Genomic DNA, 14,012 nt, shown 5'->3' with positions numbered 1-14,012 from the left:
TTGCAAAGCCGTAAAACCTTTTCTTCCTCCAGCTATTTTAAAGTCCATATCCCCTAAATAATCTTCCATACCCTAATAAAATAATGTTTAAATCGTAATAAAAAAACTTAATAATTCGCATATCATTAAATTAAATATAAAATGCTTACTAATATATCAGTTAATATCCTGTAATCTTGAATCTCAGAGGGATTTTGGTCATTGTATTGAGTTATCAAACCCATAGCAACACCTGAAACTGCTGATGAGATCGGTACTCCCGCATCCATAAGAGCTAAACTCCCACCACATACAGAAGCCATAGATGAAGAACCTTTTCATAAACAGCATAATATTAATTTAAAATTTATCATAATTTCCCTGTACTATATAATATCGAAATATTTACCATTTGATTCAAGTACTTCGCTAGTCAATCTTACTGTAAATGGATAATCCTTTGGAAGAACGGATCTTAATCCCTTCTCTGCTAATGCTCCGTGTCCCATTTCTCTACGCCCAACAACCCCTATACGTCCTGTATCACCAGTCGCGTACGGAGGAAACTCATAATGTAGAAAGAAATTCTTCTCTTTCATACCACTACAAACATATAAAGAAATATTAAAAAACAATATATTTATGAGTTATATGTATCTATGCTTTTTTATATTGCATATATATATATATATATATATACCTTATTAACATAGACGCCGTATCCATCTTAAGAGCACTTTCCAAAGAGTCCAATGTAACAGTGCACAAAACCTGTGTTTGACCTCTCTGGAAAAGCGCAGAACCATGAAGAGGTTTAAATAAATCTACTTGACAGTCAATTTTTCTTAGTTCTTGCAGGTCACGCCCATCACACCTTTAATGTATCTTATTTTAGATGACGTATCGCACAAATATTAATAACATTGATACAATTAGTTCTATAAAATTATTGTATATGTACCTTACATTAGTTTCAAAGATGAGTGATCTAAAAATCTGTTTAACAAACTTATAAAATATATTTTCTATATTTTTTTCATGTATTTCAGGATACTTTTCCTTAATAATATCAATTATATGGATAAAAATGTCTTTGATAGCATTGTCTCTGGATAACTTGTCATGTTCAAAATTTGTCAATATTTTTCGTATATTTTTTTCTGCATTCATCCGTATGCATTCTGTTATATCATCTATATCTTGAATGTTAGTAACAGTAAAGTTCATTTTCTTCTTACCATATTTCTTTTGCAATGTAGTAATAGCATGAATTATACACTGGCATTCTTTAACGCCTTGTTTTATCGCCTTCTTTAAATTATTTACATTAATATTATCACCAAATCCTTCTAACATAACAACGTAATTATTATTCATTGCAGTTACAACAAGATTTAATGTACTTTCTTGCATTTCTCGTCTAGTAGGATTTATCTTTAATACATCATTTATCATTCCAACTCTTACTGCACCAACAGGACCATTCCATGGAATATCGGATAGGCTCAAAGCAGCAGATGCACCATTAATAGATATTACATCTGGATCATTAATTCCATCAACAGCAAGTGTGTTACATACTAGTTGTGTTTCTAAATTCCATCCTTGTAGAAACAATGGTCGTAATGATCTATCTACTAATCTACTTGTAAGAATTTCATGTTCTGTTGTTCCTATATCTCTTCTCATGAAATTGGTTGGTATACGACCAACAGCTGCAGATTTTTGTTTATAATTTACAGTTAAAGGAAGTATAGATTCGTTACTGCTAATCTTACTACAAACTGCTGTGACCATAACAGATGTATCTCCGATAGATACAACTGCACTACTATTGCTAAGTTGAGCATATTTCCCACCAGAGATGATAAGATGACTCCTATATGAGAAAAAAACAAAATTAATTTTTATTATATACTGATCAGAGTATTATATTCTTATTTATATATATATATATGTATGTATGTATGTATGTATAAAGCTATGTACTTATTAATGAGATAATTAAATAATAATAACAAAAAGTGAATGATAAAAACAATTATCAGTAACTATCACAAATAAAATAAGAATTTATAACATATAATACATTCAATAATAAGAAATTAGATAAGAGGTTAGACATATTTTTACCCATTAGAAAATTGTACTTCGGTATTAAATTCAGAATTATTGAAATTACTGACAGCTCTTTTAAATTTCGGATAGATGATATCATTGTTACGATATTTTTTATAACAAAAAGATCGTAATTTACCATATCTAAATAACCTACAATTCGCAGTAACTATCATCTTTCTTGAAGGATCATCAAGTTACGAATAGACATCCGTTTCGAATATTCAGTAAACATCCGACTTTAATTATTACGCTTACCGCTAGAGGGTAGTATTAGCATTTTCTGTTTGTTCGACTGAACTAATACATCTTACGAGTAAATAAATGATCGTTAGTTGATTTCGTATGATTTAATAGTAATTTTAGTTAAGAAATTGACGAAGAAATATATCGTTATTAATAATTAATTAATATATACTAATATTATATATTATATAGTTCTGAAAAAAAATCGAAAATTTGTAACAATGTATATAAAATTACTGAACGTAATAATATAAACAAGCCATTTACAAAATGAATTTCTTAACGCGTGTTATTCTATTTAATAGACCTGTTGTGAAAAATACGATTTATTCAAGTTATAGATTAGTACACGCATATCAACAAGATCAAAGATCAAATTATCCTAAAGTATATGATAGGCGACCTGAGAATAAAAAATTGAATCTTTTACAACAAGCAAAGAAAGGTTACTTTCATTTGAAAAAAGAATTAGCTTTGTTAAAAAAAGAAACAAAAGAATTAATCAAAGGTAAAGATTTTTTTCATCCATCGGATGAAATAGACATTGTTTGGGACTTTAATGGTAATGAAAAATCTTTGGATTCATGGTTAATTGTATGCGACAGTGATTATAATGAAGGTTATTCGACTTGCAAGTGAGTATGTGATTTGTTTGCTAATTCTATGTGGCTTAATGTAAAACTTTGAAAAAGTTTTATATTAAAAGATTTTACATTTTTATAGATTAGAATTAAGTCCAGAGGGCAAAGCTGTCTTTTCCGGTCAATTAGATTTTAGAATTCCAAAAGATGGTAAGATAACCAACGCAGGTTACTGCGCTCTTAAAACAGCAACGTTCAGGAAAAGTTTCAAACGAGAAACAAAGTTAGATTGGCAGCTATACAATCATCTTATTATGCGTGTAAGAGGAGATGGTAGAACTTATATGATCAATATTGGAACGAAAGGTTTATATGATATAAATTGGAATGATTTATATAATTATGTAATGTATACAAGAGGTGGTCCATATTGGCAATATGTGAAAATACCATTTTCAAAATTCTTTTTGTCTAGTCATGGAAGAATACAAGATGATCAATTACCTATACCTTTAAATAATATATCAAGTTTTGGTATTATTGCTTCTGATAAGAATCCTGGTCCTTTTAAGCTGGAGATAGATTATATTGGCTTAGTTTATGATCCCTTTGAATGGGAAGAGTTTGCTTATGAAATGTATAAAATAGATAATATTCTATTTTAATAAGGCCAATTTACATAGATTAATTAGTGTAGATATACATATACAAGTTTATTAACTAATATATTTCTCTGTAAACATTATAGTACTTGAATATCGATATGCAAAATAGTATATGTAAAAAATTGCAATAATAAATTTGTACATAAGATTCGATAACTGTACATTACTCATCTGCTATTAAGTAATGATAATGGAAAAATAATATTTATTATGACCGTGTTGAAACTTTTTTCTTTCTAAGAAATTTATACGTATTCCTAGATGTCAAATAACTAATACCTCCAGCAAGCGTTGATATTGCAGTTATATAGCATAAACATTGAAGAACAGGATGGTTCACAAAATGAAAAACAGGAGCTGCTACAGTCCCAGCAGCAAAAGACAACTGAACTGCTGTATTCAATTTACTCGCAATAGTAGGCGCTAACTGTACTGTTGCATGTGTAGGATCAAAATATCTTGCCAATGTTTTCTAGAAGATAGGAGAATAATTATGGGGAAAAAATGTTTTTATACCAAAGAATGTTAGGGAAAAAACTTCTATTACATACGGGTGCAGGTAATGATCGATATCTGATGTAAGATGCCGCAACAACTAGAGCAATATCTCTTGCAACAACAAGACATGTAAGAGGCACTGGTATTAATCCTACCCATGCCAAAGACAGAAAGAGTGTTCCTACAAGTAATTTATCAGCAACAGGATCCAAAAAACTGCCAAGTTTAGAAGCTTGCGATGACCATGTTCTCGCAATCCATCCATCAGCTAAATCGCTAACTCCTGCAAATGCCAATAGCCATAGTGCTACCTATAATTTTTAGAAGATGTCATATTTTATTTGTCAAATAATAATCATTTAGTAAATCATTTTTTTTTTAAGAGAACAAACTTACCTGATAATCTTGTGATAGTATTAAATAACTTAAATAAGGCGATGTAACCATACGACCCACGCAAAGAAGATTGGGAACAGTCCATATATTTTCTCTTTCAATTATTCCTTCTACTTTTTTTTTTGTTTCTTTAATATCTTCCAATATACGTGCCTTCAATGCTTTCCTTTTTATAGTACGATCTTTCGAATTAATAGCATTTTTATGGCTAGTATGTTTAATGCAATAAAACTTTGTTTGACACCTTAAGTATCTTTTCAAATATTGTTCTAAGAGACATTTAGTTAATATTCTAGTCTGTCTCAGTTGTAATATCGTAATGAAACTCATAATTATTTGTCCCTATTTTTTCAATTCAATAGGAAAAACATTATATCATATATAATCAACACATCGTATAATCAACATGTTTTCTTTATGGTTCGCTTGATTACGAAATGTTATTTTTAGGTTATAATTAACAATTTATAACACGTAATAATTGAAACTTACCTTTTATAGTGAGATTTTAAATGAGATTAATCCGTTCATAATAAAATATTTTATTTATTAGGATTACATACGAAAGTCTGTATCAAAATCACATTTTAACCTTATTATATCTATAACTTTACAATGTTGTCTCATATTCGAGAGACATGTTGGAAAGATTCCGATAACTATGATCGACGAGCGCTGTAAACGAAATTGAACTTTTCTCAATAATTTATAAAATTTTCTTATTACGAATTAATTGGGGGAAAAAAAAAAAAAAAAAAAAGAAAAAAAAAACGATGTCAGAAGAATACTTATTGTCCAAGTGAAATTCGATTCATATGAATAACGATGATTGTTTAAAGTTATAAGATTTAAAACATAATTACGGATGTTACACGATAATGTTGCAAATTAAATAAGACAATTCCAAGTTTTAATATTTTTTCTCCATTCTTCTTTTTTATTTTATCTGTATCGAAATAGTTTTACCGCGGAATTAAAGATTATCAAACATTCGATTTTTTTCATCAAAAAATAAAAAATGGTTTGCATTTTCAAAAATAGAAATGTTATTGTTTTATAAAAGTCGATTAACGAAACAGAGTCAATATTGTTGTAAACAATAATATTACATTTATTTTCATTGTTTCAATTAAACGTTTTATTTATAAATCGAAGGTCTACATTTTAATACGGTATTTCTAGATCATCGTAACTACGACCTTGAATTGAACCTCGATGTCCTCGATCGATTCTTTCGAGATTTTCAAGCACCATCTAGCGGTAAAATTTGAAAAATAATTTTGGAAGCATATCCCTAGTGGATAGGCTACACACCATACATAAGTGTATAAAAAATGAAACTTTAAAATGCGCATATTGTATTTTTATAAATATTTCCAGTAAAAACTATACAGTATAAAAGTATATTAATAAAATAATTCATAATTTATTAATGTAAAAAATCTAATATAAAATATTTTGTTCTAATTAATACGATTAAATCATATCTTAGTTCATTCCTTTAAAAAGGGATTTGGAATATAAAGAAAAAGTTACGTTCACATTTTGTAGATAGATTTACATAAAATTTGTCTTTAGATAGACAGTCGTTTTTGAATTGGTCTATGGATATCTAAAAAAGTCAAACTTTATCCGAAAGAGAAGCACTTTACGTTATCTTTTCATAATGGTATATTTTTTGATTTAGAACACTCGCTCGTTGATTCGAGAATGATCCCAATAAAAACTAGGTAAATCGTAACAAATTGAAAAGGATATAATTAGAAATAAAGAAAAAAAAAATAGAGAAAACGAGAGAAACATAGATAAAGAGGTAAAAATGAATAAAGGAGAAAGAAGAAAATAGGATAGAGAAGAGTGATCGGTCGGTCGGTCGGTCGGTCGGTCGGTCGGTCGGTTGGTTGGTCAGGCGGTCGGTCGGGTGGTCGATCAGTTGGTCGCACGTTGATCGTGGAAAGCAGAGTGTTTAGGAACGGTAATCGCGAGGGGCGTAGACGCATGCGTGGCAGTGTCGCGCTTAGGGTGCTGCAAGCGCAAGTCTGTCAGAGAGCGGAGCAACAGAGTGCCGTTGTGTACACCCTCGCCCACGTACCGCGACGCTCCTCGAGGAAGCGTCCACGTTTTTTTCCTGTGAAAGCCGTCGGAAGGCGAGCGTGAAGCGTCGCCGCCCGTGTTTTTCCGTTCGAACTGCGAAGAAATTAAGACACAGTGAAAGGAAAGAAAAATTATATCGTACGATGCGTCCCTCATCTTGGCCGACTTACTTATCGTGCCCGATCGAGAGACGCACGTAAGGTGGCTCGAGCTATTTTTTTTTAAATGTGTCACCACGGACGAGCATGATTCTGGCTGGATCAGACCATTTCTTAGCGGGTAAGTCCACTCGAGCGTGTCGCGAGTCGAGCCGCGAATTGAACCGAGTGCCGAGCCAAGAGCCACGAGAGTCGTCGAATCGCGGTCTGCATTTGCCCCTAACACAAATATTGCAAGCACATAAATACGTATAGTCACGTAACGTTACAGCTCGTTAAAGAACTCTTAACTGCGGTAATGGGTTCTTTAAAATTTCTAAGCTTCTCTTACTGAACAACCGATCGACCGACCGACCAACCGACCAACCGAACGACCGACCGACCGACCGACCGACCGACCGACCGACCGACCGACCGACCGCATTGCCGCGCGACAAACCTCCTTCACACCTCCCACCTATTCACCATCTCACGGTCTATCTCACCCTCTTGATACACTCCCCCCCCCTTCGTTCCAACACTCCTTCACCTTCGTTCTCTTCGTCCGAGGACAACGAGGAGCTCTCGTCACGTGCACCATTCACACTTTTCAACGATACCATCACCAATACTTTTTCTCATTCTCATAAGCAACTTTTACAAACGATACTAAAAGCGTACGCGTGTACCTCTTTCCATCTTCCGCATTGCGCAAAGCCATTATTTTTTTCATTCTCCCCTTTTCTCTCTCTCTCTCTCTCTCTCTCTCTCTCTCTCTTTCAACTTCCCTTCTCCCCTTCTCGCCTCTTTCTCCTTTGTGACACCACAAAGTCGCGATTCCTTTCGTCGCGTTATCGACGAACCCATCGAGCGAATAACGCGGATGAAAGCACGTCTCTTCGAAAAATCGTCTTACGCGCTTACTAGGGAAACTCGCGAGAGAATTAGCTTTTCATTATTATCCTTTTCCGGAATAGAAAAGAAATATGTAACATCGGAAGACCGTGCGTGCGTAGAATATTGCGTGTAGCACGATAGTTTCTGCGGTATCTGGGGCGACGATTAATTATTCCGGGTCATTAAAGTGTAATGCGTCGCTATCGTTTGAAACGTTCGATACCGACAGTACTATGCGCAACCGGTAGTTGATTATAAAATTCGTTTATGGATGGTCGAGAGTTCTCAGCTCGAAACTATAAATATATCATTATTGATAAAAGAAAAATAAAAAGAGAAAAAAAAACAATTTTTTTTCTCTCTCTCTAACCTTTTGCACTTGAAAATCCTTACGAAGGCATTACGAATTATGATATCATTTTCTTTTTCGCGTCTATACGTATTACATATTTAACGTTACATAGTCCGTCGTACACATTAGACTCTCCCTGTTTCTTTGTGTGTTAAAGATCAGTAAAGTTTCTTTGCATTAAATAATAAGCGTGCTAACGTGGTAACAGCGTGTAACCAATAACGCGAATAACGTTATCAAGAACGGTTCGCTTGTCACGAGATCGTCGCTCGAAAGTTCATACATGCCAATGTTGAGAAATCTGTAGAAATCGAAAAATCGATAATATTTCGCGCGATAATAGTTAAAGTTAATAAAATCGATTCGAAGATTCTCTATATCGGGTTTGTTTTAGTACCTGTGGAAGCGACTGCATTTCTGGGTGCCGTTGCTGGCTTTATCGTCCTATTGCTGGCCATCTTCCTCTATCTCTCTCGTAAGTGGTGCTTCACACCGCCCACCTCGGCTGCTCTCTTCGGTGGAGTTTGCGTTCCGCTTTGTGAGTCCAGCAATAGCTCTGCATCTCAAATATCGAAGAATATAGGTACGCATTTGCGCCTACGTACATTCGTAAATCCTTTCCTTTTCATCCTTTCGTACCTTTTACGACGTAAGATATCGTCGATCAAAATAATCATCGTTGATGATACGTTATTACAGTGAAGGCATTTTCCTATTCGGATCCAGAAACGAGTTCCGATTCGGAAGAAGACGCTCTTCGAAGATTGAATTCGCATCCTCATCCGCCACCAGATACGTTGACTATACAAGCAGAGGATGGGCCAGCGATCGTTGGTCGGTAGTCATAACTTTCTCTCTTTTACTTTAAAGTTAACGTAAATAAAAAATCTCTTATATATCGAAGTGCATACGTTCTACTTAATGCTTTTCAGACGCCGGAACTACTTCGAGTAGTTGCACCGAGGAACATTCGCCGACAGCTCAACAGCAACAGGTAATCTACGTATACTATGCGTATCTAATCTCGAACATTTACCTTCTCTTGTATACTTTTTGAAATTTGAAATTCTTTTGAAATTTAGTGCGTAGTGGAGGTCGGTGCCTCCAGTATCATACTCGATAGCAGAGAACAGGAGACAGAGATCGAACGGAATGCACCAACGACGAACGACGTTATTACGAGGGTGGGAGCAGTGCCGGAGGAAATTGGTAGTTTGGAAGTCGCTTTTCTTTACGATGCACCGATGCGTGAGATGACGGTAAGGTTTTTTTTTCGATATCTTTTAATCGTTCTCTACCGTAAATATACTTGCATATGTACTTGCATATATTACGATATTATTTACCATGGCAGGTACAAGTCTTGCAAGGACGAAACTATCCGGCCGGAATCGGTGGCAGTCAAGTGCGTTTAGTATTGTTACCATCTAAGAAGCAAAGACGTAAGACTCGCGTTCGACAGGGTAACTCGCCTCAATACATGGAAAGCTTCCTCCTCCCTCGTGTTAATCCGGAGGATGTGAACGCTATGGGAGTACGGTTAAGAGTCTATTTATGGGGTGGAAGAATGCGTAGGGAAAGATTGCTCGGAGAGGCTAGAGTGTCTTTCGATCAAATCAACTTACAACTCGAAACCACTCTTTGGTTGACTTTGCAACCTCCGCCATCTTCGGTAAATTAAACGATTCTCCTACGAAACGATTGTCCTACAAAATACCAAAATGGATTCTCATTGAAATTACAGGTTCAGGATTGGGGTACGAGCAGCAGTTTGACGCGTAGTGATTCTACGGGTTCGCAACAATCCGTTCAATCGTACGCATCGCCTACTATACCGCCGTATGGGAGTAGCATGAAAGGTGGTAGTGTTGCGGAAATATTAATAGGGCTATCTTATAACGGTACGACCGGACGTTTATCGGTCGAAATTATCAAGGGTTCTCATTTCCGTGGTGGCGGTGGTAACGATACTAAACCACCGGATACTTATGTGAAATTGGCTCTCGTCGATAGCAATGGTCATGAGATGAGTCGATCGAAGACGGGCTTAAAAAGAGCTCAACCGAATCCACTTTATAAGGAGACCTTTGTTTTCCAGGTAGGAGAAGTATATCCTTTGAATATCTTAAACGATAATCGAAGTGAATACGTTTGATTTTATTTCTGTTCGTAGGTCGCTCTTTTTCAATTAGGTGACGTGACGCTTCTCGTTTCGGTTTATAATCGGCGAAGAGGTGGTATGGGCAAGAAAGGAAGAGAGATGATCGGTTGGCTCTGTCTAGGTTTGAACAGTTCCGGCTCGGAGGAATTACAACATTGGAACGATATGCGTGCGGCCCGACAGCCCACGCAAGTTCAACGCTGGCACTCGCTTTTACGTCCTTGAAGCGAAAGAAGGATTCGCACGACGAACTATATAAAGATTTTTCTCGACTTTAGGCATTTTTTTCAAGCAGCATCGTCGGACGAAGCAAGTCCAACGTGCACTGCCCGACTGGAAAAAGAAAACGAACAAACAACATACATACACGCGCGAATCAATAAGCGTTTCATCTGTCGATAGTCGATATGCATTACGATCAGAGCTGCTTGCTATCGTAATAATAAGCGCTAAAAAAACTCTGAGTTGTAAACTCTATACTCGATGTACCAAGTACATACACATATACATTCCCCTTTTTGATACGGCGGAGGGAGTCGAGGGTGTTTTCGATATATTTCATCCATCACGGTGGTACCACCGACTTCGTCGAGGTCACGAGTTTGTGGCACGAGAACTCTCCGACTTGGATATATGTGCCTGAGCCAAAACCTTGATCGTTTATCTTTTACTTTGTGCCTTTCACCCTTTTTAGGAAAAGTCGTGGTCCCACCTGTGACACCTGATACGTAGGGAAAACGCGTAAGGAAAGAAGAGAACGAACGCGCGTGTGTATGCCTGTATATGTATGTGCGTGTATCTGTTCGTGCGCATGTATGCTTCTTTGTGCAAAAGAGAAAGATAGAGAAAGGAGAGAAAGAGAGAGAGAGAGAGAGAATGAGAGAAAAGAGAGAAAGAGAGAAAGAGAGAAGGAAACGAATCGAAAATGATTCGAGCTGCAAGTGTGCCGAGTTTTATCTTTGCTCCGCGGTACTTTTTCAATATATATTCTAGTATGCAGTGACTCCTTCATACAAATTAGTACGACGAATTTTGGTGTCTTGAGATGGTTCGAGAATGGATTGACGTTGTGCGATGCTGAATGAGAAATATATACACGACGAGGACACGTTTACAATTCAATGACGCACAATAAATCGCAAAATGCACCCCGTTGATGCAGATGTGATGATGATCGTAGATTATCGATCTTATTATTGACATAGAAATTTATGCGATTGTAATTCATAAGTACGAATAGATTTAGTCATAATACTATCTACGCGTTTAATAATAGATGGAATTGGATAGCGAAGAAAAAAAAAATGGGCGAGAGACTGATCAACGGATAAGCTACGAATCATTTAGAGCTTGACTTTTCAAGCCTTACAAGTGTTATAGTCTTTTAGCCATTAAAAAAAATTAATCCATGCTCGAACTGTTTTGTCGTTTATGTATTAGGCACGAAGCGATTATACAAGGGCTCAGAAGTTAACTCGTCGGTAAATATAAATACACGCTATATTACAGCTTCGATTTTCTTTAGCACTTCTGGTTCTAGTACACTTAAAAACCGATAATAGTAGTTCTTTAATTCACCTGTCAAAGAAGAAATTACGAAAGTAAATTTAAAGATTTTTATAATTGGATCGGGAAAAACATCTACGTCTACGTTAGAAAACTCGAAGAATAATATGATATACTTTAGTACTTTTAGTGCCATTGACTTCTGAGTCCTAACAGTAACATGATTGTACATAACTTACTATGTTACAGTCTGTTTATAAATGACACGATATTGAATGCAAGTTTTTGAGTTGTGCTTGCATACATACAGACAATGATACACTCCAGAATTTTCTCACTTCAAAAACAAATTCTTTATTTGTGTGTAATTCAACTCGAAATGAAATAATCGTAATAAGTCGACAAGATACTTTATGACTTTCTCATTGCAAGAGCACCATTTTGTGATTACATTGCCTTATATATCACCTCGTCAAGTTACTCTAAAGAATTTAAAGAATTCGTTCTACGCCCAGTGAACGTTATAAGAAAAGTTAAGATACAACAAACGACATTATTTTAAAAATCGTTTGTTACAGGGAGGTATGCCAAATTGAAAAAAAAAAAAAAAAAGAATTTTATGCAAGTATGAGATCAAGATGGTACGCACTACTGTATCATCTTATTCGCGATTTTTTTCAAAAATTGTTATAAGTGAAGATCGCGAACGTTATAAACAGACTATCTCATCGGATTTTTATTTATATTTTATCTACAGCACCCTTTTCTCGATAAGTAACGATTAAAGTTTAAACGTCTACTGCACAAAATAATTACCTTGATCAATGTTATTACATACTTACAAATAAATAATTATATTTATCGCGTTTTATAAAAATGTACTCTGATACAATTAAATAAATTTATGAATAGTTGTTATTAAGAGCATAAAAAATAAAGTGTCAGTCAGAGAACATATTTCTCCAATAGTTCTCTCTTTTTTCTTGCAAGTAATGCTTCTTGTATATCTTGCTGCGATGGAATAGGTTTTTGTGAAGTCGTTTCTATTTCTTCTTCTGAATCTGATTCTTTATTCTTCTGTTGTAGCCATTCTTCTATAGTTTTGTCTCTTGCTTCATGTTCCGCTTTTTGCTCCAACGGTAACAAAATTCCGTCGTCGTCATCTCTATATCCGTAATAATCGGCATCTATATCTTTCATTAATTCTGCACGTGTTTTACGAGGGGGTGGTGGAGGTTCTTGTTCAAAGAGTTCTCTCACTCCTGGTAATTCTTTTGCAGCACCAAAATATTTATAACCACGATTTCCAGGTACCTAAAAGTTTCACATAAAGTATAAATAATTTCAGTAAATGTATTGAATAATGATAAAATATCTATTCACCTCTCGTCCTTCGTGATCCAGCATTCGTGGTCCTACACGAGAATAATCTGGTCCTCCGAGTTCTTTTATTTGTGCTTCCCAATGTCTCTTTTCTCTAAGCAATTTATTAATTTCATCGTTTAGATCACGAATTCGAAATTCTCCTAAACCAGCATTTTGTATCTGAGCAACCTTCTTTGCAATTTCTCTAATGATTTGCATTCTCCACTTCTCAGCTTTTCTCAAATCTCGACACTCGGAGGCTAAATAAGGTCTTCTTTCTTGTTCTTTTCTAGCTCCTTCGTTACTTTGAGCTGCCCTCCACCTCGCAAGGGTGGTCCTATTAAAACGTTTTAACAAATTATTTTCTATGAAGAAAATTACAATAAAAAATTACAGGGATTCGCAAGAAAACTTTATCTACTCACATAGCCTTTTCAGCATTACGAGCCTGAAAAAAATATAGCCCAATTTTATTTAATTTTATAAAGAAATTACTTTGTTTTTAACATATATAAATGTATACATAATTTGTACATACCATATTTGTATGTGTCTTTTAAACTTTGATTTGAAGAGATTTACATTTATTCAATACAACTTCATTTAATAAATAATAATATGCATTAAATTAATTAAAATATTTCTACAATAACCACATGAATAAAAAAGAATAGTAAGACTTCGTTTTATTAAAGTTTATATATTTTTAGGTTATATCGAAAAGTCTAACGCATTCAGTGAATACGATTGATATAACATTTTAAACATGTGTTTTAATGTTTTTAGAATTTTCTATATAATTGTTATAAAAAAAGTATGCGTATGTAAATTTGAAGAACGTGATTTTGAGTATAAATAAACTTCCTTGTACATGGACCAATATACACAATACACAATTCTATTGTACGCTAAAGCACGAACGCTATATAAACTCAAGATAAGAGTTATTTAAAGATAATATTTATTAAGATAGTTTGCGTTTAAATACACGCACATGTTAATATTTTTTTTTTTAAC

The 14,012-nt window shown here is 34.7% G+C and overlaps 5 protein-coding genes and 1 long non-coding RNA gene across 6 annotated transcripts in view; 3 read left to right on the top strand and 3 right to left on the bottom strand.

Annotated features, from left to right (window-relative positions):
* LOC122631085 overlaps positions 1 to 1,856 on the top strand; it is a 91,580-nt gene extending 89,724 nt beyond the window's left edge. The window contains exons 3-4 of the long non-coding RNA XR_006327616.1: positions 1,458 to 1,627; positions 1,722 to 1,856. This is a non-coding gene — a long non-coding RNA (uncharacterized LOC122631085). The remainder of the gene's footprint in view (positions 1 to 1,457; positions 1,628 to 1,721) is intronic.
* Positions 1 to 2,373, bottom strand: part of LOC122631030 (polyribonucleotide nucleotidyltransferase 1, mitochondrial) — a 3,331-nt gene extending 958 nt beyond the window's left edge. Inside the window, exons 1-6 of the mRNA XM_043816214.1 lie at positions 2,113 to 2,373; positions 941 to 1,858; positions 680 to 853; positions 389 to 582; positions 150 to 313; positions 1 to 72 (exon numbers count right to left, since the gene is read on the bottom strand). The exon at positions 1 to 72 is cut by the window's left edge and continues 240 nt beyond it. Of these exons, the coding sequence (XP_043672149.1) occupies positions 1 to 72; positions 150 to 313; positions 389 to 582; positions 680 to 853; positions 941 to 1,858; positions 2,113 to 2,273 (1,683 nt within the window). The 5' untranslated portion in view covers positions 2,274 to 2,373. The remainder of the gene's footprint in view (positions 73 to 149; positions 314 to 388; positions 583 to 679; positions 854 to 940; positions 1,859 to 2,112) is intronic.
* Positions 2,374 to 2,434: 61 nt separating this feature from the next.
* Positions 2,435 to 3,737, top strand: LOC122631054 (complex I intermediate-associated protein 30, mitochondrial). The gene is made up of 2 exons (XM_043816262.1): positions 2,435 to 2,978; positions 3,067 to 3,737. The coding sequence occupies exons 1-2, from the start codon at positions 2,614 to 2,616 to the stop codon at positions 3,587 to 3,589; spliced, it is 888 nt and encodes a 295-aa protein (XP_043672197.1). The 5' UTR covers positions 2,435 to 2,613; the 3' UTR covers positions 3,590 to 3,737.
* LOC122631058 (probable cardiolipin synthase (CMP-forming)) lies at positions 3,561 to 5,154 on the bottom strand. The gene is made up of 4 exons (XM_043816276.1): positions 4,976 to 5,154; positions 4,484 to 4,825; positions 4,141 to 4,398; positions 3,561 to 4,061 (listed from the first exon to the last, which is right to left on the bottom strand). The coding sequence occupies exons 2-4, from the start codon at positions 4,811 to 4,813 to the stop codon at positions 3,798 to 3,800; spliced, it is 852 nt and encodes a 283-aa protein (XP_043672211.1). The 5' UTR covers positions 4,814 to 4,825; positions 4,976 to 5,154; the 3' UTR covers positions 3,561 to 3,797.
* A 1,563-nt stretch (positions 5,155 to 6,717) lies between these two features.
* On the top strand, positions 6,718 to 12,587 carry LOC122631050 (synaptotagmin-14). Its single transcript, XM_043816247.1, has 8 exons — positions 6,718 to 6,856; positions 8,358 to 8,546; positions 8,663 to 8,797; positions 8,896 to 8,957; positions 9,046 to 9,222; positions 9,318 to 9,635; positions 9,708 to 10,061; positions 10,137 to 12,587. The coding sequence occupies exons 1-8, from the start codon at positions 6,823 to 6,825 to the stop codon at positions 10,347 to 10,349; spliced, it is 1,482 nt and encodes a 493-aa protein (XP_043672182.1). The 5' UTR covers positions 6,718 to 6,822; the 3' UTR covers positions 10,350 to 12,587.
* Positions 12,340 to 13,905, bottom strand: LOC122631067 (pre-mRNA-splicing factor ISY1 homolog). The gene is made up of 4 exons (XM_043816287.1): positions 13,534 to 13,905; positions 13,421 to 13,443; positions 13,014 to 13,332; positions 12,340 to 12,944 (listed from the first exon to the last, which is right to left on the bottom strand). Exons 1-4 carry the CDS (start codon positions 13,534 to 13,536, stop codon positions 12,576 to 12,578), a joined length of 714 nt encoding a protein of 237 aa, XP_043672222.1. The 5' UTR covers positions 13,537 to 13,905; the 3' UTR covers positions 12,340 to 12,575.
* Between the last annotated feature and the right edge of the window lie 107 nt (positions 13,906 to 14,012).

Source organism: Vespula pensylvanica, chromosome 1 (genome assembly GCF_014466175.1).
Source record: "Vespula pensylvanica isolate Volc-1 chromosome 1, ASM1446617v1, whole genome shotgun sequence".
In the NCBI taxonomy this organism is placed as follows: Eukaryota; Metazoa; Arthropoda; class Insecta; order Hymenoptera; family Vespidae; genus Vespula; species Vespula pensylvanica.
The sequence above is the reverse complement of the archived record's forward strand: the minus strand, read 5'-3'. Positions and strand labels throughout refer to the sequence as shown.

Bases quoted from the DNA above. Each gene is read 5' to 3' on its own strand.
- LOC122631054 (XM_043816262.1), top strand. From the start codon at position 2,614: ATGAATTTCTTAACGCGTGTTATTCTATTTAATAGACCTGTTGTGAAA. The intron at 2,979-3,066 runs GTGAGTATGTGA...ACATTTTTATAG, and splicing joins GAAGGTTATTCGACTTGCAA to ATTAGAATTAAGTCCAGAGG.
- LOC122631058 (XM_043816276.1), bottom strand. From the start codon at position 4,813: ATGAGTTTCATTACGATATTACAACTGAGACAGACTAGAATATTAACT. The intron at 4,399-4,483 runs GTAAGTTTGTTC...TAAAAATTATAG, and splicing joins TACTATCACAAGATTATCAG to GTAGCACTATGGCTATTGGC. The intron at 4,062-4,140 runs GTATGTAATAGA...CCTATCTTCTAG, and splicing joins ATCGATCATTACCTGCACCC to AAAACATTGGCAAGATATTT.
- LOC122631050 (XM_043816247.1), top strand. From the start codon at position 6,823: ATGATTCTGGCTGGATCAGACCATTTCTTAGCGG. The intron at 9,223-9,317 runs GTAAGGTTTTTT...TTACCATGGCAG, and splicing joins CACCGATGCGTGAGATGACG to GTACAAGTCTTGCAAGGACG. The intron at 9,636-9,707 runs GTAAATTAAACG...TTGAAATTACAG, and splicing joins TGCAACCTCCGCCATCTTCG to GTTCAGGATTGGGGTACGAG.
- LOC122631067 (XM_043816287.1), bottom strand. The intron at 13,333-13,420 runs GTGAGTAGATAA...ACGTTTTAATAG, and splicing joins CGTAATGCTGAAAAGGCTAT to GACCACCCTTGCGAGGTGGA. The intron at 12,945-13,013 runs GTGAATAGATAT...TGAAACTTTTAG, and splicing joins TGGATCACGAAGGACGAGAG to GTACCTGGAAATCGTGGTTA.